Source organism: Aythya ferina (genome assembly GCF_964211825.1).
Source record: "Aythya ferina genome assembly, chromosome: 3".
Taxonomy (NCBI): domain Eukaryota; kingdom Metazoa; phylum Chordata; class Aves; order Anseriformes; family Anatidae; genus Aythya; species Aythya ferina.
The window spans coordinates 86,454,107-86,477,290 of NC_140298.1; the positions used below are offsets into that span (position 1 = coordinate 86,454,107).

A 23,184-nucleotide genomic window follows, 5' to 3' on the forward strand; every position below is an offset into this window, starting at 1 on the left:
AGGATGTATCATCGTTGATCTCTTTTTGCAATCTCCTAATACACTCTGATTAGTAACATATGTTTTTGTCTCATTTTTAAGCTTACTGTTTGAAAATTTCACTGCAAGCACTCGTGGGAGAAAGTACCAGATGTAATTATTAAATTTTGTTTACAAGTGAAACCTGTACTGCGGTTTTGGAAATAAAATCACCATCTTGAAACAATGTAATCAAATCTGATGCTTTTTCCATCAGGGAGATAGAGAGTTTCTTGTAGCGTTGTGGTCAGCTACACATGGTCTGGCTCATGGACACCAACCTTATTTCTATATAAATTCTGAAAATTATGTATGAATTTATATTAAATAAATTCCATCAAAGTGTGAAATGTTATTCCTCTATTTCATATATGTCAAACCAATGGTGTCACTTCCTGGATTATCCCAATAAGCACAGATCAGATTCCCCAATCAATTTAAACACAGGCTCTTTTGCTTTCCAGTGCACCATCTGTTTGTTCAATTCACAAAGTAAGTATTTCAACAGTTGGCATCAGTATTAACACTTAAATATCTGCACTGCCATAAGTTTTTTTTTGGTTTAAATGTTTACATTCTGCTCCCAACTATAAGGATTTTTAGAAAATCAACTTATTTTACAACCTGAATGCTTCTTTTTTGAAATATGCATTAACTTTTAAAGTTCAACTTTTTTTTTTTTTTTTTTACCTTTAACTGGGTTAAGCCTTTTTTTGTAGAAGAAGATAGGGACAAGTCAGACTGATATGAATTGCAGTGACGTTTCTGTTGCACCTTTCTTTTAATTTCAGATTCTGATTCCGATTCTGACTCTTCTGTGTTTTCCATTATACTGTCTAGGAGGAAAAAAAATGCAAACGTTAACAAGAAATGTCTGCTCAGATGCAATTATGGCCAACTTTCTTCTTCATGAACACTAATCTGAACTAAACATTAACTATTTTAAAAACATGCAACAAACTATACAGTTTCATTCATGTAAAGAAGTGTCTTATGACTTCTTGTATAAATAAAAAAAATCCCTAAAATAATATTTAAAATTTTGATTATTACTATTTTTGCATCTCTTGCTTACAATTTCTAGTTTCACATCTTCAGAGGAGACTCTGGCCTTGCACAGCCTCAAGGCCAAAGTCTCTCTTTGGCTGTAGGGGAGACTTTACTACAACTAGAAGGAAGCCTTTGCTACTGGAGGATCTGCTAGATGCTGCTGCTGGTAATTTTCACAAAAAGATTTCTGGTGAATGCATTTAGAACAATTGAAAATATTTTGCATAATTCAGGATTTATTCCTTCAGCACAAGACTCAGCAGTACACTGAGCTATACTGCTGTATCTTGTTTTATATTGGGGCGTTAATTTAGGTACTAGAAGAGTACAGGAACAAAGAAGCACACAAACTATTTAAACTAACAGTGTACAGAGTGAGATCTTCTTATAAAAGGGGCTTTTCAGTATGTTGTACAACAGTGCCTTATATTTCACTTTAATGTAAAAATGCCAGTTAGGCTCACGAGTTTAATTACAGTCTCCATCCTGGAACTTTTTTTTTTACAGGCTACAATTTTAATATATACGAACACTTCTTCAATATATACAGATAGTCTTGCTGGTTCACAGACTACCTGTATCTGTACTGACAAATCTGAAATGAACATCATTACTTCCAGACCAAACAATTTTATTACTCTAAATTTTCCCAGTTCCACTTGTATTTAAAATAACTGATGCCTAATTTAAAGTTTATTATAGCATTACTGAACAGGTTGCAAAAATCTGTCAAAAAAAAAAAGTCTTCCTTCTTGCATAAACCTGTATAGAACTAGAATGATACAAGGATAAATATACTAAAGGTTACTCAAAGTTTGGCAACATATTTGCCCATGGCAGCAATTGAAACAAACAAACAAACAAACATCTCTGCTTAAAAGAAATGAGAATTCTAAAATTTTTAGATAACTTACCCACTCCTTGAGGTCGTGGTAACCTAATGTGATCTGCTTCTACTTTCTGAAGCTGAGGGGGATATTCTTTTCTGAAAAATAAATTAGATATAGCTGTTCTTTCAACTGAGACCATTATATTTTTGCCACAATTACACATGGAAAAAGAAATCTGAACTGCATCTTAAAGTTATGAATAAATATCTCCTCTAACATGCTATGTGTACACTTAAAAAAAAATATCACCAGAATGCTAGCAACTGCTACAGTAAAGGTCTTAGAAGTGTTTCTGATCTAAATCCTTTTTCACAGTAATCAATAGCTTTTAAGTCTTACTTTCAGACCAAAGTCTTCAAGGACTGATGCCTGTATCTCCTCCTCCATATTCATGAAGTATAACATAGATACTTTAAAAATCCAAAAATAGAAACAACTATTACTTCAGCAATATCAGATTCCACATCTTAAACTCCACAACATAAAAAAAAAAAAAAGATAAGAAAATGCAAAAGAGAGGAAAGACATCTGATGTCAAAAATTGCGTGGCCAAAAAATACAAAGAACACAAGTGAAGAAACAACTTATATCTTTGCTTAAGAAAATAACATTATGCAGACAAATTAGTTGGTAAGAAAACTTCAATTGGCATAATTTGCATAATGTATCATATATCTGTTCATATATTAGGCATTATCATTTTGAGTCTCCTAAAAGATATTTTCAATTTACACAAAAGCATGTCAAATCAAATTACCATCAAATTAAGATTGCTGATACTGCATCTCAATTACTGTTAATGGGAGTTCTCCTTCCCTGCTCTTACCCTGATCTGCAGCTGTAGGTTGTTGTTACTGTTAGAACATGACATGACATGCACCTGAAACACAGGAAGCCTTGTCTACAACTTCAGCAGAAACTGCTTTTATTGCCAAATCAAGTCAGTGCTCTCGGTTGCAAATGGGTCACATGCATCCCACAATGCCACCTCTGAATACAAGGACAAAAATCAGCACCAAAGGGAGCAAAGTAAACAGCTGTAGGCAATAACATCTCAGACAAACACAGCTAAATCTTTAGGGCCCACCTGACAATGATTCAGCTATGGCTGAAACAGATTTCAAAACGAGGAATAAATCTTTGTTTCAGCAAGTAATACATTACTGCAGCAGAGCATCAGGACCTTTGAATATCCTGCGTTTCCAGCTAGCACTTCTCAGGGTCTCCCAACACTTGAGTATTAACATCTTTGGAACAAGATTATTCTACAATGCCTTTTATGTTTTTTCTTATCAAGTCTGGCCCTCTAAATTTATTAACCCTGTACTAAACACAAACAGGTTTTGCTGTGCTGAGGAGCTGCACCATGCCAAAAAACTTGGGGAGAAAAAAGGTTCAAAAACAAGTGTGGCTGGATTGCAGCACGAAACGTTGGGAAGTTAGAGCACTTCACCATTAGTGCCCACAAGCATATTACAGATTAGACTGATTCAGTTGTTACCATGTCAAATGCATTTCTGAAATGATCCTGCTCCTACACAAGTTTTGTGGTTTGTTTTTTGTTTTTTTTTAAACCATCTCCACACATAAACTTCACCACAATCAGAAACTCAACATGAATATTTGTTCATGAATTATTTGATTTTATTTGATTTCATTAAAAGTTCAAATCGAGAAGGGACTACTTGACAGGCAAAATTGGGAGAAACGTGAGGCAGAGCACCAACTAAGAATTATGTAACAGGAAGCTGTTACTACCAAAACCAATGACAAAAATACCATACTAAAGGGTAGGAAAAAAAAACCACACATATTATTACAGGAGATATGAAAAATACACAAGGGCTAGCATAAATTGAGTATCTTGCTTCTCGAACAGTAAAAGACTTTTATTCATGCTCACAATGAACTTGTTACATCCAACTACACGTTAGGAAAAATTCTCTTAATCATCCAAAATTAGGCACCTGAGAGCACTCCCATAACCCTATGTAACCAAGCCAGAAGTTGACCAAGACTAATGGAAAGGCAAGAGACAATTTAGCAGTTAATACTGCAACAAATAATTAATCACTTCTTACACAACACCAGCAGCATTTAAACGAATGTTAAATGCAGTATGAATATGTTAATTACATTAATCACTGGAAATCTGCAAACATATATTAAGGCTTTTATTTTTACTCTATTTTTAAATAATGCTTGTTCAGAATTTTTACTCATAAATAAAACACAGAAGACCAGACTGTGAGGGCCAGAAAAGCCCTCATCATACTGTCAGTCTCAAGCTTTCTCTGTAACAGAGTGCTCAGCCTCAAGCAAGGTCTTGTGTTATTTTTTTCAGCTTCATAAATTCCTGTAACTCAGACATTTGCTAACAAGATGTACATCTCTCAGTTAATCTTCTTAGCAAGAATCAGCTGGAATGTTAAACTGGAGTTCTTACGTCTGATGATTTAATCATCATTAGAGTCATAGGCTTGGGTTGGAAGGGCCTTTAAAGACAATCTGTTCCAATCCCCCTGCCATGGGCAGGGACACCTCCCACCAAACCAGGTTGCCCAAAGCCCCATCCAGCCTGGCCTTGAACAGCTCCAGGGATGGGGCATCCACACCTTCTCTGGGCAGCCTGTGCCAGGGCCTCACCATCCTTCTCCAGGTGGGGTCTCACGGGGGCAGAGTAGAGGGGGGCAATCACCTCCCTTGATCTGCTGGCCACGCTTCTTTCGTTGCAGCTCAGGAAACAGCTGGCTTTCCAGGCTGCAAGTGCACACTGCCAGCTCGCATCCAATGTTTCATCCACCAGCATACCTAAGTCCTTCTCTGCAGGGCTGCTCTCCATGCGTTCTTCGCCCAGCCTGTAATCATATCGGGGACTGCCACCAACCCAGGAGCAGGACCTTGCACTTGGCCTTGCTGAATTTCATGAAGCTCACACAGGCCCACCTCCCAAGCCTCCCTCAATGTCCCTCTGGATGGCAGCCTCAAGCCTATCAACTACACCCCCCTGCTTGGTGTTATCACTTGCTGAGGGTGCACTCAATCCCACTATGTCACTGAAGATACTGAATAGCGTCAGTCCCAGCATGAACCCTTGAGGGATGCCACCTGTCAGTGGTTTACACTTGGACACTGTGTTGTTAACTAATTCCCTGGACATGGCTAACCAGACAACTCTTTGTCCCTCTAACAGCCCACCCTCTGGACCAACATCCCTCTAATGCAGTGGCAAGAATGTTGTGAAACAGTATCAAAGGTCTCAGAGAACATCAGCAGTTTTTCCTTTGTCTATGGAACAGTTGCTCCATTACAGAAGGTCACTAGATGAGTCAGGCATGATTTGCACATGGTTGCACATGGAGACAAGCCCTGTTGGCTGTCTCTAATCAACTCCCTTGTGTTCCGTATGTTTCAACATGACTTCCTGAAGGTCTGTTCCATCATGATCTTACTGGGCACTGAGGTGAGCCTGACTAGTCAGTAGTTCCCAGGGTCCTCCTTATTACTCAGCTGTGCTAATCTCCTACCCTCATCAGATTTCTTACACACAAAAACAGAGAGCTCTTGTGCTCTAAGAAAAACATCCTTAAGTGTCGTGCCTGCTCTGTTCTGCTCCTTTATCCTAAGGGCAGTTTCCCAGGGAGTCCCACCCACTAATTCCTTGAACAACTGGAAGTTCACTCTCCTAAAACTCGGGGTCTTGACTTTACTCTTTACCATAGCCCTCAGGATCATGAATTCCACTACAGCCTGGGCTGCCACCAGTCTTCATCTCTCTAATTAGTTCACCTGGGTTGGTGAGCAACAGGTCCAGTAGCACTTCTCTCCTTGGGCTATCACCTGGATTAAGAAATTATCCCCAATGCACTCCAAGAGCCTCCTGGACTCCTTACAGCTTGCTGGGCTGCTTTTCCAGCTGATAGCAGAGCGACTGAAGTCCCCCCGCAAGATCAGAGCCTCCACAATGTTTCTTGCAGTTGAATTAAGAATGCTTTGTCAACAAGCTCCCCTTTGTCAGGTGGCTTGTAGTCTACACCAACCATGAGGTTTCCTTTGTTCGCTTGGCCCCTTATTATTTTATTTTATTTACCCATAAGCTCCCATCCTGTTGTTACAGCTCTGTGCAGTCATTCTATTTTTCCACAGAGAACAACTCCCCTGCTCTGCTTTCCTTGCCTGTCCCTTCTGAACAGTCTAAAGCCAACGTCTGCAGTGCTCCAGTTGTGATTCATCCCACCATTGGGAAAACCAAGTTTCATTAGTAGCAACTAGACCACAGATTTCTAGGTGCGCACTGCCTTCCCACTACTCCTATTTGTTACCTAAGCTATGTGCACTAGCACAAAGAGACTTCAGCTGGTCTGCTGCTGGATCACCTCTTTAGAGGAACACACGCTAATTCTTTTGAGGCATTTCACGGGTGTTTCCCTGTTGGCTCCCAACACATCAACAACCCCATGCTCTTCTGTAATTCAAAACTCCATCCCCTTCCCCATGAAGTCCAGCTTAAAGCTCTCACTGTAAGTTTGGCCAGCTTGTTGGCAAATACTCTCTTGCCTCACTTGGTCACATGAATCCCATCAGCTGCTCCCAACAGACCTGGCTTCTCAAAGGTAGCTCCATGACCACAGAAGGCAAAAAGGCCAGTGACAACACCAACCAGATACTGTCTTCCTACGTTAAAGACATCATGCAATCTATCACTTCAACATAAAGTAGTTCTCGTTCTTGAATCTCAGAAGCGACTTCAGTTCTGCAGCATCTAACTTCATGGTGGGAATGAATACTCCTATTTCTCCAATGTTTTCTAATTATTCATTAGCTTTTCCATTTTACTTACAGTGAAGTAATATATATATACAAATACCCATAAATAATATATATATACACCCATATATATACACACCATATATATATAAAAATATCCATAAATCATAATTGCAAGATACATACATACATATATATATAAAAGATATATATAAGATTTATATATATATACATATATATATATATATATATATATATATACTCACATATATATCTTGCAATTATTATTTATGGGTAAAGATTTGGTAAGTGACCCACCATGTCTCTTCAATGCACCCAAATACAATCAGTGCATGACACTCCTAGCTCAGGTGACTTAACACAGACTAATTAATAGAGAAGTTGAAGAATCACCTAGGTCGGAGAAGACCTTCAAGATCACCATGTCCAACCATCAGCCTGACCTATTACTAAACCCTATGCCTTAGTGCCCTGTCCTCACATCTGAGACCACCAGCTGAAGTTAACAGCTCCAAATCAGCTGAAGCTATCCAAAACAGTTTAACTTGTTCCACAATTCAATACCAGGTTTGAAGTCACTTGTTTCCAACGCAAAGCAAAGACAACTATAAACATAATTCAACTGCAGATTTAATCTAAGAAGTATGTTTTCTTGGAGATGGTAACAGTCCTCTCATAAGAACTTAACAACTTGATGTTCCTCCTACCAGTTTCCTTGCACCGAAAAAAAAAATATACAAAAAGGCAGAGACCACCATCACAAGACTTTACATGGCAAAACACAGACTCCCTCGTCGGCATGAAATTTCTAGCTGTTTGAACAGTGTCAGATCCACTGATACCTTCTACAGTACAGTTCTTAGGATACTGAACAATTTACTTGTGTAAAAACTAAAAAATGTAAAGCACCTCAAAACTAATACTTTTTTACTGTTAAATCCTATTAATAAAACTCAAACTCAATCTTGCACTTCAAAAAGAATAAAGGAGAGATCAAACAGCAAAAAAAAAATCAAGATGCAAGACTATCTACGTATTGTACTTAATAAAGAAAAAAGAAAATACGATATTGATTGCTGTTCCTGCCATCTTGCTGAATAACATATTGCATTTTTTTTTTGCCTGTTAAGTTTCCTAAAAATAGCTCTTACAAGATTTAGATTTTGCTTGAAGAGCAAGACTCCATGCTCAGAGCTTAAATTGTTTTAGGCATCTCATTTATCTCATCCATTATAAACAGTTTTGATTTTAATACCTGTTAAGTACAAGAAAGGTAGACCAGTATTTGCTAAAAGCAGCATCAAAAGGTAAAGCATCAAACAGCAGAACATAAGTTACAAGACCATAAGAGACCAGGTACTTCCTGCAACAGACATGACAAAAATACTGAGGCAGTCTGGACTGTAGAGAACCCCAAACTTCTGACATGTCTTAACGTTTAAATGGTGTAGCTTTCCCAAGTAACATGCTTTGCCCAGTCAAAACAGTATCACTGATTCTGTATTTTCAGCACACAAGATTTGGAAACCTGTCTAATTAAAGATTATTGTCATTTTCCTTTGCTGATGGAATTGGACCTTACTATCTTCACCTTGGTGAAGGTGGCAGACCAACCCCTGTGACAACTTCCTGCTAAAACAAAATTTGGGTATTCAAATTTCTTTTCTACAAAGAAAAAATAAAAAAAAAGAGAACAGCTTCTGGCTATGCCAGAAAAGAATAACCCTGCAGAAAACATCCGAATCTGGGAATTTAAGATACAAACAGTGCTGTCTTAGATCAGACTACTGATGATCCAATAGGAGACCTAACAAAAATACCATGCATTATATGGCTGTACCGAATCCTATTGTGGGTGTACAGCTCACACAAGAGCTGTGTTTAATGCACAGAGTGGCTCTTTCAGGGTATGTCTTATTCAGCCCTTCCTTACTCTCCCCACTCTGCTAATACTTAGTATACTAATACTCCCCACACTGCTAATACTTGTGTACCACAGCACACAGGTTGCTGGTTTCAAAATCGTTACACAAAAACAGAGCAAGGCATGATAAAACAGTTAGCACGAAGCTGCAGAGGTATGATTTACCTTCAGCATGTCTTACAAAAAAAGTGGGGTACCAAGGACCAGGTTGGATGAGACTTTGGGCAACCTGGTCTAGTGGGAGGTGTCACTGCTCATGGCCGGGGGGTTGGAATTAGAGGGTCTTTAAGGTCCCTTCCAACCCAAACTGTCCTGTGATGCTATGAAAGACAGAAGCAGCAGCATAGGAGTTGGATTTTTAGTATGCAGGTCAGTAGACCTATCTGGCCCAGAAAGTGGGGGGTTGCAGCTGCGCTTATCACGATGGTAATGATTAAATCTAAATTTAGCAACTCCTGTCTACATTACTTTCCCCTGATAAGACAGCAACGATGGAAAAACAAATGTATCTAACTGTACTGGATTAGGAAGTACTCAGTGTCCCCAGGGGAAAATTAAGATCACCAGTACGCAACTCAGCCCCCGTTTTCCTATGACATGAAGTACCAAATTACAAGCATTAATAACTAAATAGTTAATTAGTAACATAAATGCAACACGAAGAACAACAGGAAAATATGCATAAACTCAAAGCCAGGGCAGCAAGAGGATAATTGAATCCCTTAATGGCTCAAGCCAGCATCAGGGAGGTTCACACTAGATGTTAGGAAAAACTTCTTTACTGAGAAAGTAGCTAGACCCTGGAACAGGCTTCCTAGAGAGGTGGTTGATTCCCCATGCCTGCCCACATTTAAGAGGTGCTTGGTTACACTCTTTATGATATGCTTTAACTTTGGGCAGTCTGACAGTTGGATCTGATGATCTCTGGAGGTCTCTTCCAACTGGAACTATTCTGCTCTATTCCTTATTAGAGGACCAAAGCTAACTGGTCTCTTAAGAAATAACAAAGGCAGTTAAACAGAAAGGTTTGGGTTTACTGCTAAATTTGAAATAAATCTACACAACCCTGAATTCATAAAGAACAACTCTATATTAGATTTCTGTGTTACATTGTTATTGACTAAACATTATATACACATCTTAAACATTTCAACCCGGTATCAAGCGTAGCATACTGCCAAAACCACATGCATAAATAGGATATTTAAAAAAAAAACACTTTGTCATTATCAACCAAACGTTTACACTAACCCATAAATGTAAGCTATATAAAAAGAAAAACAAAGGTTTTTTCATACTGCTAGAAAAACACTAACGTCAGTAAAACATGCAAAATGAGTGACAAACAAGCCTTACAGCATGTCTGTTCTTGCTGCGTATTTTCTGTTAACTACTTTAACAGAACGTACACAGTAATACAATAAAAACCTTTAATGCTATTCAAACCCAGCTGAGATGATACAGTAAAAGCCGTTAAGACAACCAACTAAGATATGCTTCAGAACCATTCCATTACACAAATCTCTTGCTCTAGGAAGCATTAGCAATAAATTCTTAAATTTCAGCCAAAGTTAAAATTTATCTATTTGCACACTGGAGTTATCTGTAGCTAGCCAGCTAACTATATACAGACACATAAACTGAGTAATTTCCAGTGGAAATGTACCCAAAGTTCACATTAACGTGGCATTATTTAGAGATGGATGTAGAAGTTTATTTTATGGTCCATTTATTCTCTTTTACTAAAAACACGGAACAAAACAAACAACCCCCCTCGCACACGAGCAGATACGATTGACTGGATTGATTATTCTTTAACTAGCATTGATACAGCACTCATTCACTTCATTTTCTTAATGCTCATTGCCATGCTCATTTCATCAACAGTAAGCTTACCTTTCCTTTCGGTCCAGATTGCTTAAAATATGAAAAAAGAAAAAAAAACATAAGATGCAAAGCCCCACATGTGTTGCACACATCACTAAAATCAAAAGTTATTAGATAAAAGCTGTAACTGTTTCATTGTCTCTTGCACTCACTGCACTAGCTGTCAGAAGAGCATTATTATTCACAGCATTTTTGCAACAGTAATTATAAATACACAGATGTTACTTCACAGACAGCAAAGGTTAATGGGCTAAATAAATAGTACATTGCTTTGCCTCCTTCTCAGTGTGTAAAATCTGATTAATTGTCAACAAATTCTGCAAAAGAAACAACAAAAACACAAAGCATTCAAGTTTACACAATACTCAGGATTCTGGGAAGACAGTAAAAGGAATTCAAAACTGAATTTGAACACATCAATTTAGACTTAGGGTATGGGATATTCAGTCAATATTGCAGGGAAGTGGTAAAAATTGCTTACAGCTGAATCTGGCCTTTACAAACAATAAAGGTCACATTTGGGTGGGTCACATCTGAGATCATGAATGCAGTCAAATCCAAACCACTTCGACATGGAACAATAGCCAGCATCTGTATCCCTGGTAGAGTTAATCCACAGCTTGGATTAACTGTCTACAAATATGGCAGAGTCACACGTAAAAATGATAAATTTTAATGCTAAAGAAACTTAAAGATGGCAGAAATCCAGAATGCCCAGTTATCACCCTAGATGCCTCACCTGCTTGTTTTAAAATCCTGTATTAATATAATGCATTGAAAATAATTCTCACTTTTGCATGTCAGAAGGATTTTGAGACGAGAATCCTTGATAGAGCCAGGAATTATAACAAGCAATGTCCCTCCAAATTGCTTCATGCAGCTCATGCAGTAAGATTTGTTAGACATGCTGTACGTAACACGCCATTCCAATGCCAAGTCTTAGAGAAAAGTCAGTCAATAGCATAGGATAGGACTGCGTGCTCATTAAATGAAGCAACATTGAACCACAACATTAGGCTAAGCTGTATCTGAAAATCTCTTGCATCAGAAGTGAATAAATTTCAACTTAATCCCCAGATTCCACTGGAAAAACACGGGTAGTATTTATAAAAATATTGTTTTGAAATGACCAATTTTGTTGTATTGTAATAATATATTTTAAATATCAGTGCAACAGATATTCAGCCAGAATTTAAATTAACATGCATGTGCAGCAAAGTCAAAAAAAAGAGATGAGGAACACAGCACACATCACAAGCTCCAAATTCAACTTGATGGATTTTCATAATTAGGTTGCCCCATGTGTCACCACCCCCTCTCAAAGAACCCTGTATAAATAAGTCTGTGTCTCTGGCACTGATGTTGCCATCTACTCAGAAGTAATTTGTGGTTTTAATTTTATTTATGCTTTCAATAATCCACTACAGATTTAAGAACATTATGTTAGGTTTGTTAAAATTATTTTCCCCATTGTAACTGATCAACATTTCATAAATATTCTACAAATGCAAACAAAGTAACAGAACACAACTATGCACTGCCTATAAATTCATACAGGAAAACAAACAAACAAAAGAACTCAGTTTCCACATAACCACCTCTCTTTTTCTGGATATTCCTCAAATTTTATTCTTCGTTTATCACATTTTCTGCACACACTCCTTTCTTTCTGAGGACTTTTTTTCCTTAACAATTAGAGTCTCCTGATTCATAAATCTACATTTTTCACATCAAACTGCAATGAGACCCCCCCACCTCCTTAGGGAAGAAAGAAAAAAAGACAAAGAAGCGTGCCATGAGGTCACGTTCTGTTAATTTTCAATCCATTAACTCATAAACAGATTTAGAACCTTTCAAAGAGTAGTCAGATGAGTCAACTGGCAAAAGATACTGGCATTAAATATCCTTTGCACAGTTCCTCTGTAAAGCTCACCCTTAAATTCTAAAGGCCAATCAGTCAAATCAGGCTGCTTCTTTTTATGACTATTTCTCAACTCTAAAACTTCAAAAATATTCTGACCCTAAGAAGTAACTGTGTTGTTAATGTAAATGAAATAAAACAACAACCTTAAAAGAAAAATTTTTAGAAACATTCAACAGGACTACTAACCAATTACTTCATGCAATATTCAGCTTGCTTACATTATGCATTAGTTTTCTTTCTGCAAGTCACACATGCGATGTCACTGCTTTTTTTTTTTTTTCTCCACATTACATTATAGGCTTATAAAGAAGTCAAGTCTCATAAGTGATAAACGGAAAACAGGCAAGTCCAATGTTCCCTGAAGATTAAAATCAAGGCCAGATTCAGTCCTCCTAAATTTAAGCAATGAATTGAGCTGCCCAAGCCAGTAAATGGCCATGCACCATCTTTCAACAGCAATGGGAAAAAACAAAAGGGCACTACTCGAGTGGACTTTGTTGCATGCTGAAGATGCCTAAGGGACGTAACTAGGTAAGACTGAAACCACTTACAGACGTGGATCCAAGAACTACCTCACAACTAAGTTTAACAGAGTACACTAACATTAAGGGCAACATTCAGAGATCCAAGAAAGAGCTGTCTCAGATGGTTTGCTGCTCACTTTGAATAACCTCAATTAGCTTTTATCCCTTAGAATTATTAAGGGAAAGGGAGAAAAAAGACAGAAAAAGACGAAGTGAAAGGTAATGGCATGCTTTCCCAACACTTTCCTCAAGGGAATATTAAACATAGCTTTTCTAAGAAATATAGATATAAATATAGAAATAAGAAATACAGATATAGAAATTCTTTTGTATATAAGAAAAAAGAGGCTGGTTCAACCCAAACCATACTGGCTACATAAATGTTGCCTTTTAGTTTTTATTCCTGGGAAAAGCTCTGCCAATCCTCTTCAGTCACCCTTGCCTCACAGTGATGTTAAGGAATAAAGAAAAGCAAGATCCTTGTTACTGTATCCACTATTACTAAAGAGAAGGAAATGTCCATGCTATTTTCCATTTACAAATCACAGCGGACTTTGAAATGAATGGAGGCAACAATGGTGTAGGTCAGAGACAGAACTGTAAAATCCATTTTCAGTTTGCTTCCTCAATGCCAGATTACCGTAATATGTATATGGATCACATCATTCATTCATGTTAGTACATAGGCTTGGTTATTCTGAAGACAGCCATGAAGGTGATGGAAATGGGACAAAAATTAGAGTAATGCCTACATATGATCCCACCACTGCCAGAAGTGGGGCAGAAAAAAGAGGTTACAAAATGCTGACAAGTCAGTGGAAAACCATATAATGCATACAGCTCTGAATGGACAAATTAAAAAAAAATACATCTTAAAGCAATGGTTAGTTCATATGGTTGTGATGTTTGAGTGTGAAAAGCCTGTTGGGGGGGGGGGGGGAGAGCCTAGTGTTTACCAAAGCCTGATATGCTTTTAAGTTTTCAAAACAAAACAGCTTAAATCAGCATAGCTGAGTAAATTTCCACAGTTCCACAGTTTCCTGTCATCCATTCCAACAAGTACTTATTAAAATCCACAATCTCACTTCTGTGAGATGTCCCACTTTAATCATTTTATGCTGTATTTAAAGACTACTCATGATTGTCCTATCTGTTGCTTAACCTTTAGATTAATTTTATACAAGTTGGAGTTTCTGTGAATGAGCATTTGATATTTGTTGCCAGTTACATGAAGTTCTACTGCATACTATGACCATTTCACTGTATTTCCTAAATATACCTCCATTAGAGCATTTCCACGCTCTGATTATGTCATAGTGTGCTTTAAAATGAGTGATTCATAAGATTATACAAATCATAAATAATAAAGTTTATGAAACTTCAGTAATTGAGATCAAAGCTCACGATCAACTACAAACCATGTAATTATGTTTTCCTAAAACACTTCATAGTATAAGGTGAACAATTATGTACAAAAATGATTATGTACAAAACCAGAAAGGATGTTTACAACAGGGACATCTGGATAAACAAATCCGCTTAGTCTTACCTTTGGGCTGCTGTTTTTACTACTGTTGTCTGTGCATGAGCATGGTGAAAGCGTCTACCATGTACCACAGTTACAGGACAAGACATATTCTGAGCATTTTCACTGCAGAAGTACAGAAAAAAATGATTTAAGAAAAGACTCTACTGTATTTTCCACAGTGTCTTAGTTAGAAATCATGGTGTCCTTTTTTGTTTTTTACAATAACAGCTGCATAAAAACAAAAATCAAAGTATTTCTGAATTGGTAATATAACTTGTTAGGTTGTATTGGACAGGCATAGAAGCATTCAGTCCTTGGATAAAACAGACAAATAAGAATACACACTTTCCTCTCCCCCAGAAAAAAAGAAAAAAAAAGTAAATATTTTTATTGAATTTTATCACCATCCAAAACACTGTGAACCAGCTCTTCTTTGCTCAACCTCCTCACTCCAAAAAGATACTGCCTTTTTAAAATGAATTACAATCATTTATAGTTAACTTTATGCTGCCATATACACATTTTATTAATGTCATCAAGAAGATTTAAAGTGCGTAACACATGAACAGACTGAACTGTGCACTCAGGAATTTCTCTAATATTATTACTCCTTAGGGAAAATAAATGAAGCAAAGATCTGGTGGTAAGATGACTGGTAGCTGAAACAATACACAGCTAAAGAGTAGAAGAGAAGGCTTCTCAGGTGCTCAACTATCTCAGCAGGGACAGCACATTCACCAATGTCCTTCAGCATTTCTTTTAAGGCTTTAACCTCATTACTATATAAAACAATTAATTCTGGAGGGCTGGTTTCCAGTTATCATCTCTTAAAAGCATGTGCAAAGATACAATTTTCTATACAATAAACAAGCAATACATTAACTCCCTTGAAGACCATTAGACCCTAACACACTGTTACTACTACAGGATGCACAATACTGCATTTAAAATGTTCAAAAACTATAAAGCTTTCAACAGGTAGTCCGCTGATAATGTCAACCGCTTCTAATGGAAATGCAACATTTACATTTTGGTTGTAAAATTGCTTGGGAATCATAACTGCATTCAATTTAAGAACATGAAAAAGCATTCTGATTGATTCAAAATTTCATGGAAATACTATTCAGCAGAATTTCCATTCCCTCCATTTGTCCTGGGATGAACAACAAGAAAGATGTGAAGTCCCAGAATCCCCAACAAAGCTGCACATCAATTCCTAATCCTTCCTTTATACATCCCCAAAAGATGAAGGTGAGAAAATCGCTATTTTGATTGTGTTTTGTTTTTATTTTTTATTTTATTTTATTTTTTATTTTATTTTATTTTTAGCTTACCCTTTTGTGAGACTTGTATCAAATATCACAAATCAAAATTAGAAACTTTCAGAGCATTTCTGACTGATTATAGCATAACCGTGAGCATAACAGAACAACACCCATCAAAGCCAACCAAATGGTAAAACACCTTCCTTTAGAACGTGAAGCTTAGAAACATCATTTATGCTCTGACTTAACAGTTCAATTTCCCATAAACAAAGCTACCAGCCTCACATTCCAACCACCAACATCACGAAAGTAAACACAAACACTCATCCCACATGCTTCCAAGTCAAGACTACACAAATCCAGCTGGTCAGTCATCATCTAGACTAATTTATAGTCAACCTTCTGTTTAATGTGTTCCCCTGAGAAATAAAAAGCTGACAGCTACTTGTTTTAAATACTTGAGTGTCTTGCAAATCCTCTCTGGCTTCCAGTTTCTCTCCAGGCTCTCTCTTTGAAAGAGATACCAGACAAGAAAACACAAGCAGAGCGCAGGAATTTCTTCTCAAATGCTAAAGACTTACAGAGTTTTAAAACAAGCAAACAAGTCTAGAAACATACCTATTTCATGTTTCATGATTTTATTTGTTGAATCTGAGCTTTGCCAAACTATCATGATTTGGAAACTTTAAGTTGTGTGCCTCCACAGCACAAAAAAACTGTTAAGCTGTGCTTCTGCTTTGTGCCTCACACTCAAGTGAGAAGCTCCCATAGGTGCTGGAATAGAGTATCACAGCCTGCTGGGTGATTAGATTTGAGTCAAAGCAGACTGTTCTAGATGGCACACTTAAACGTTTCATATGGCATCAGATATCCTTCCAAGTAGGACAGCTGTAGAATACAATCTGCTCTATTATCCCAGTCTTCAAATAGAACATACCCAGTGCAGGCAGAATCCCCAGAAAATTTAATCATAAAGTTGCAATATGGGCACCTCCACACTAAAACTGGCTTTGCAAGTTTCACCTTGCAAAAGAAAATTAATATAAAGCACTAAAATTTGTCAAAGTTCCTCCAAATAGCAAATGCTCTAGAACTCTCAAAGAAATTAAAATATGACAATATATATCTCCCTAGCATTATCTCAGAAACCACACAATTATAGTCTAGGCTCTGCAGAAAATATGGTTACACTTTCACATTAAATTTGTTGATCCCAATAACTTCTGAACGCTGCAAATTAGAAAGGCCAGGCAAAGAAGAATCCTGCATTGGGCAAAAAGAATGGATCTAGAAGCAATGAAAGCATGACATTACAGAAACACAGTTTGCATTTATAGACTAGATTAATTCTGCTATTCATTGAGTAGCTTCTTTCTCTCATTTCCTGGATTTTAGGGAATACGGCAGGGTAGTAATACTAATTTGAGTCAAGCTCAGAAAGCTTAATGAAATCCACCAATATGAAAAGCTTTCAAACCCTATTCTGCAAATGATGTTGAAAAACTTCAACTTTGTGATACAAATCACTATGTACCTAGAAGCTCAGGAATATAAACTCTGATCTTCTCTAGCTTCATCTAGCAGCTTAATTGCGTGATCAATCTTCAAAAATTTCTTTAGTCCAGCAATTCAAATATTGAAAAGATATTAGCAAGTACCTGTCATACAACATCTCAGAGCTAACACACTACCACTTCTTACTACAGACAGTGGCTGGATCACAAACCTTTATTTATTTGGGGATTTTGTTGTGATATGTGCATTAGGAAAGAGGCGATACTATCACAGTTAAGGCACTAAATCAAGATAACCACTTATAGCATAATCATGTTTCCAAGCAAATTTAGTGTACAAACTCCAAAAAGGACTAAGTAAATAATCATTAGTACCTTTTTTAATGAAAAGCCAACTGTTCACAGAGGTCACAGTGGCCTCCTCCCACCCACTCTTCCCCAATGAACTCCTTCATTAACAACTGTTTATTAAGAAGGTGAACACTTCTATTTCCCATTTAAATTCAGCATGCAGCACAGTACTAGAGAGAAGGTGGATGCTTGTTTTCGAAGGAGACGTGACCTTTCACTAAGGTAAAGCACATGCAACAGATTTAATTTCGTTTTAGTTTACTTATAAATCATACTATGTCTTAGGTTTATAAGGCAGCATTTGTCAATGGAAAGCAGTTCCAATCCAAGTAACAGAATGTCTGAACTAAATGCTTCGATTGTCTCAAAAAACCTCTGCAACGATTTACCTTAAAATAAAACCCACACACCTTTCTGCAACTGAAGAAAAATACACATACACACAGTTAAGTATGACTGCTTGAATAGAAAAGGTAGAAAAATTAAATAGTATGGTTGGATTTCATTACAAATCTCATGACCAGATAGAAGAAAATTCTAGTTTCCGGACTACAGGAATCATATTCTAAGTGATTAGGTATACTCAAACAACAAAGTACAATGTGCATGTGAAAGCTTTTTTACTATTAAGACAGAGCAAATACTACTTCATGGGGTTGTCATGACCCACATGAAGGACTGAGCACTTAGCCTTGTTGGATGTGATGCGACTGGACGTGGCCCACTGATCTAGGCTGTGCAGATCCCTCTACAGAACCTACAGATTAGCAGTCCCACTTAACTTGGTATCACCTGTGAACTCACTGAGGGTGCACTTGATCCCCTCATTCACATCACTGATAAAAATGTTAAAACTGGTCCCAATACTGAGCCCTAGGGAACACCTCTGGTGACCAGCTGCCAACTGGACTGAATTCCATTCACTATGACAGTTTGAGCCCAGCCACCCAGCCAGTTCTTCACCCTCAGATCTGTACAGCTGCCAAAGCCACGAGCAGTTTCTCCAGGAGAACAAAACAGTCAAATCCATCCACAAGCTATAGAAGAACCAAATTAAAGAGATGCGTAGCACACACAATTAGTTAAGATACTGGGAAAAGTGCCATCTAGGTTTTCAAATTTAACAAGATATATTAATATATGTGATTAACAGACTACAGTTACAGCACGGAGACAAGAAGAGTCCTTATTTTGACCTAATCTGTTCATTCCTCTGTATCAAGCTGAAGGATCAGTTCAAACATGTAATTCTGGATTTGTTTCCTGTCTATTAGACTCAAGGATCAGAAGAGCAGGGGAGGACACGTATCACGAAGTGATTCTAGGATTTTTTCTGCAGCAACTCTGTGATAAGACAGTCCCACAAACCAACAACAATCTACTCATACAGCTCTGTATAGGTTAGGTATCTGATGAATAGGCGAACTATAGCAAACTACCTAGAGATCTTTTCATTCCTGCAGAAGTATCCAAACAGAGTAATACTTCAGCAGTATCAAATTCTCACAGAAAGTTACATGAATATATCACTTTTTCACATATACTAAATTAAGAGATCAGTCTGTTACAAGATAGGGACAGCAGTAACAAGGAAGTGCAGCAGTGAACGTTTAAACACTGTTCCTGTCAGCTTTAAATACAAGTAATAATCTCAAACCACCATCTAGGAGTATGTTTTTTTGATGAACTCTTTAAAGGAGTAGTCAGTGACTCAAATGAGATCTTGCAGTAAGGAAACGAGAAAATGGATCCTAAGATAGCTTTGACAATTCACAATCATGGAAAGGTAGAAATTTTTGATGGAGTCAATAGAAATATTCTTCTATCTATTAGCACGCCACAGAAGAAACAATAGGTCATGCAGACAACACTGACAAGTACAAAAGCAAAAGCTCTCAATTTATTGTAATATTTTATTTTAATCTTCTGGTATTTTACTGATGTGGCTTAATAAGACTTTGGAAGAATTAATACCTTAATCTAGTCTTCTGTCTTTGCTCCGAAGTGCAGCACAGTGTAGCTTCCTTAAACACATAGCAAGTAATGCAACCGTACTATCAATTGTGCTCATTTACCACTGCTTTTTATCAATCATTAAATAGGTAAGTAAATGTAAAACCGAAGGCAGTACCTCAGTTTCTTGCTATTTCCCATCATGTTGAGGCCAATTGCATTCCCTTTAAGAAGTCTCAAGCTTGGAGCTTTGCCTCGCCTCGCGTATGTTTTTATGGAATCACCACTGGTGCCGACAGCTCCAGGCCGACAACGAAGTGACTGTAACAAGAGAATTCACATGCATTACAATACTTACATCCAAGTTAAAAGGAAAAAATGAATTACAGAATATCTATATAAACACTACTTTGGCTTCATTTTCACACTGCGCTTGTACAGAATTTTATGTAAAAATCTATCCAAAAGCCAATTTCAACAGAAGTCCTCCTAAAAGCTCCTAGAAACTTTTGTAATACTCAATGTACAAACAAGATTACAAGATCACATCTGATTAACAATAGTTTGAGAGTTCTCCTGTATAATGTGATTTTTTTTTCCAGGAGATCAGAACTCTGTAGTGTATCAGAAGCCCTCCAATTTCTTCTCTCCAAGCAGACTATTTTGTAAATGTTGTTACATGCGAAACAGTTTTATGCCTCTCAGAAGAGCAACAACATTAAAAAATATACATGGCAAAGCTAACCTGCTTCATAACTACTACGCTGACATCAAAGTCTTATCTACCTTTTAGACACAGATATGTCACCTTTTAAATGCAGAATAACAGGAATGTCATCTTTTGGGCAAAATGAAAAGGAACAAACAGAAAATATGACTTTTTTGCCATTCCAATGTGTGGGTAACACCTCACAAACACAGAAGTGTCCCATACAATCATCCTCAAATTTGGATCTGCCATACAGAAACAAGAAATGTATAATAAAATCTGATCTAATTTCTCAAATCGTTTCTTTTCTATTAATGCAGTAAAATACACTCTTATTCAGTAGGATTCCTTGATAAGCAAAATAGTCATACTTTCAAAGCATTATGAAGCATCTCTGTAGTAGTAAACTATTTTGGTATACTTCAAAAAATAAACGCGCTTTGCCTATATATACATACACATGCACACAAAATTGGGAATGTGATAGTAAGCATCTTGGGATTTAATTATTAATATTTTCAAATTAAAATAATGTAAACCCATTAATGATAATTGTCTAAACTTAGTAGATATTCATGCTGGTATTTCCAGAATACTATACAAACCAACAAGATCTCTAGGAGTAAACAGACATTAAGGGTATCCAGATAAGCAAGTTCAGTGTTATATGTAGCTAAATCAGCACAAATTTTAATTTTCAGTACTGTGCAGATGACTATGCAACATAATTTTAAAAGCTTTAAAAAGACCTATTTTCACCATGAGATGAGTACTTACCTTCCTATCTTCATTGGGACTGAAGGGCCCATCACTGTCATCTATGCTGAGCAGATTTGCCTCACTAGATGATAGGTGTGGAAGAGAAAGGCAGACACATAATGCAACAGAGCATAAACAAAACATTTGGAACATAAATGTGTTTTTTTTTCCCCTCCCCTTTTTACATATAAATGCATGTGCCCAAATCATCAGAAACATTAAAGTGGGCAATTGCCCACTATGAAACTATTTCAGGAGAAGCACACTTAAAAGTTCATTATTAACTCAAAACAGAATATTATTGAACATTCAATACAGTTGTGGCAATGGTACTAACATCATAAATAATTCTATATAACCCTATGCATAAATTAAATGAAGTATTTAACTATAAAATATACTAGCACTTTGTTCATGAATTGAAGTATATGGTTTAAAACTGCAAAATTCACAATGCTTTGGGAGGAGAATTTGTGTAACAAAGTATTATCACATAGCCATTACTGCCAAAACATGTCTTCCTAAAAATAGCACATTTAGTTTGACTCAAGTGTTCACTAAAATGTGTTTCTTTAGTACTCCTGTATCTGTAATCTTCAACTGCTGTAACAGAGAACATAAAAACAAACAGAAGAACCAACAACCCACAGTACCATGAAAATGTACTCTTTTCAATAAATCTTAAGGATTTAAATTAACAACACAAGCATACGTTTCATTCTGATAGCAGCTAGAATAGGCTAACATTCTTGCTTCCAGTTGAAGCAACCTGTTCAACAACATCCCTGGTAAGGTTACTTCTCTCTTGGCTGTGACAAAACAATACAAACTTTAGCCAACTTGCTATTTCATGGTTTGGGTGGTTCTTAGTTAAGATCATTCAGGCAGAAATTATGTATGAATAGCTTCAGTCATACCACGGGGTCCCAGGAACAGCTGTAGCTTGTCACAGCAGTGAGAAACAGTGATGGAGGGGAAGGGAGAAACATTTTTAGCTGCACGTACAATGTTCTGACTACAATGTACATAATGACTCTTTCTATAAAAGGTAACCACTCAGTGCTTTCCTACCCCCTTATTTCCTGAAAACTTCTTCCATGAGCAGGATTCCCTTCATGTTAAAATGTATTTCCTCCAACCTACGAAATACAGGTATCCTTATATCAAATAAAGTAAAAGAAAAAAAATCTTGACTCACAGGGTGCTAACTGAAGACCCTGAAACTTCAGGAGGATAGAATGTGCACACAGCTTGTGTTGATAAAGGAAGAATGATGTGAAAGCCAACAGCTAGTGAAATGTATTTTCCTTTCATTTACAGACTGCAACAATTCTAGGTACATAATAGTAGTAAGAATGGTGTAGTAGATCATTAGCCTCATTAATTTTCAATTACAGTATGTCAAAAGCATAGGAGAGATGTACTTTTGTATCGATACCCATGAACATGACAATTTTAAAATAATGTGATGCTGTTTTAACTATCTTTCAGGATAGATTATTCTTTCAAAGGAGGTTCACTGAGCTTTCTCAACCCTTCATCAGAAGACAATGGGTTTAGCAATTTCAGAAGTTCTCAGGCTCCTGAATAGATACAGTACTGCAGCTCCTGCTACTTACCTTCTGTGTAAACCTAACCAACACACTTTGCCCTGTGTATTATTTCCTTTTTAGCTCCAGACTGTATAAAAACCAGGACCATTTTCAATACATGCTGGTTCAATGGCTTTAGGATGCCACAATACTGCAACCATTACAGCAATGAGTGTGGGTGTGGAAAATAGAAGGTAACAGACTGAAAAAATCCCTAAATCAGACCGAACAAGAATAACTCTTATGATGCAACTAAGATGACATGACTAGAAAAATATTTGGAATTGGATGTTTTCAAAGAACCAGTATTTTTAGATTTTAAGGAATGCAAAGTACATGCATCAGTACCAGAAAGGCTGTTTTTTCAGCGAGCAGAATACATAGCAACTGAGTAATGTCTATTTGCTCATGCATCACATGCTTACACTTGCCTGCTTAAAAGATGCAATTTATACAGACATAGGAAAAAAAAATACTACACTCTCACAGTAACATTTTAATGCTACTG

The 23,184-nt window shown here is 37.0% G+C and overlaps 1 protein-coding gene across 4 annotated transcripts in view; it reads right to left on the reverse strand.

Annotated features, from left to right (window-relative positions):
• Positions 1 to 23,184, reverse strand: part of SENP6 (SUMO specific peptidase 6) — a 92,606-nt gene that overhangs the window by 33,838 nt on the left and 35,584 nt on the right. For 2 of the 4 annotated variants that reach the window (XM_084512364.1, XM_084512365.1), the window contains exons 3-8: positions 21,103 to 21,166; positions 19,795 to 19,937; positions 14,555 to 14,656; positions 10,567 to 10,587; positions 1,983 to 2,053; positions 709 to 854 (exon numbers count right to left, since the gene is read on the reverse strand). In XM_084512364.1, coding sequence (XP_084368490.1) covers positions 709 to 854; positions 1,983 to 2,053; positions 10,567 to 10,587; positions 14,555 to 14,656; positions 19,795 to 19,937; positions 21,103 to 21,166 — 547 coding nt within the window. The remainder of the gene's footprint in view (positions 1 to 708; positions 855 to 1,982; positions 2,054 to 10,566; positions 10,588 to 14,554; positions 14,657 to 19,794; positions 19,938 to 21,102; positions 21,167 to 23,184) is intronic. The other 2 variants (XM_084512366.1, XM_084512367.1) reach the window with 2 other exon arrangements.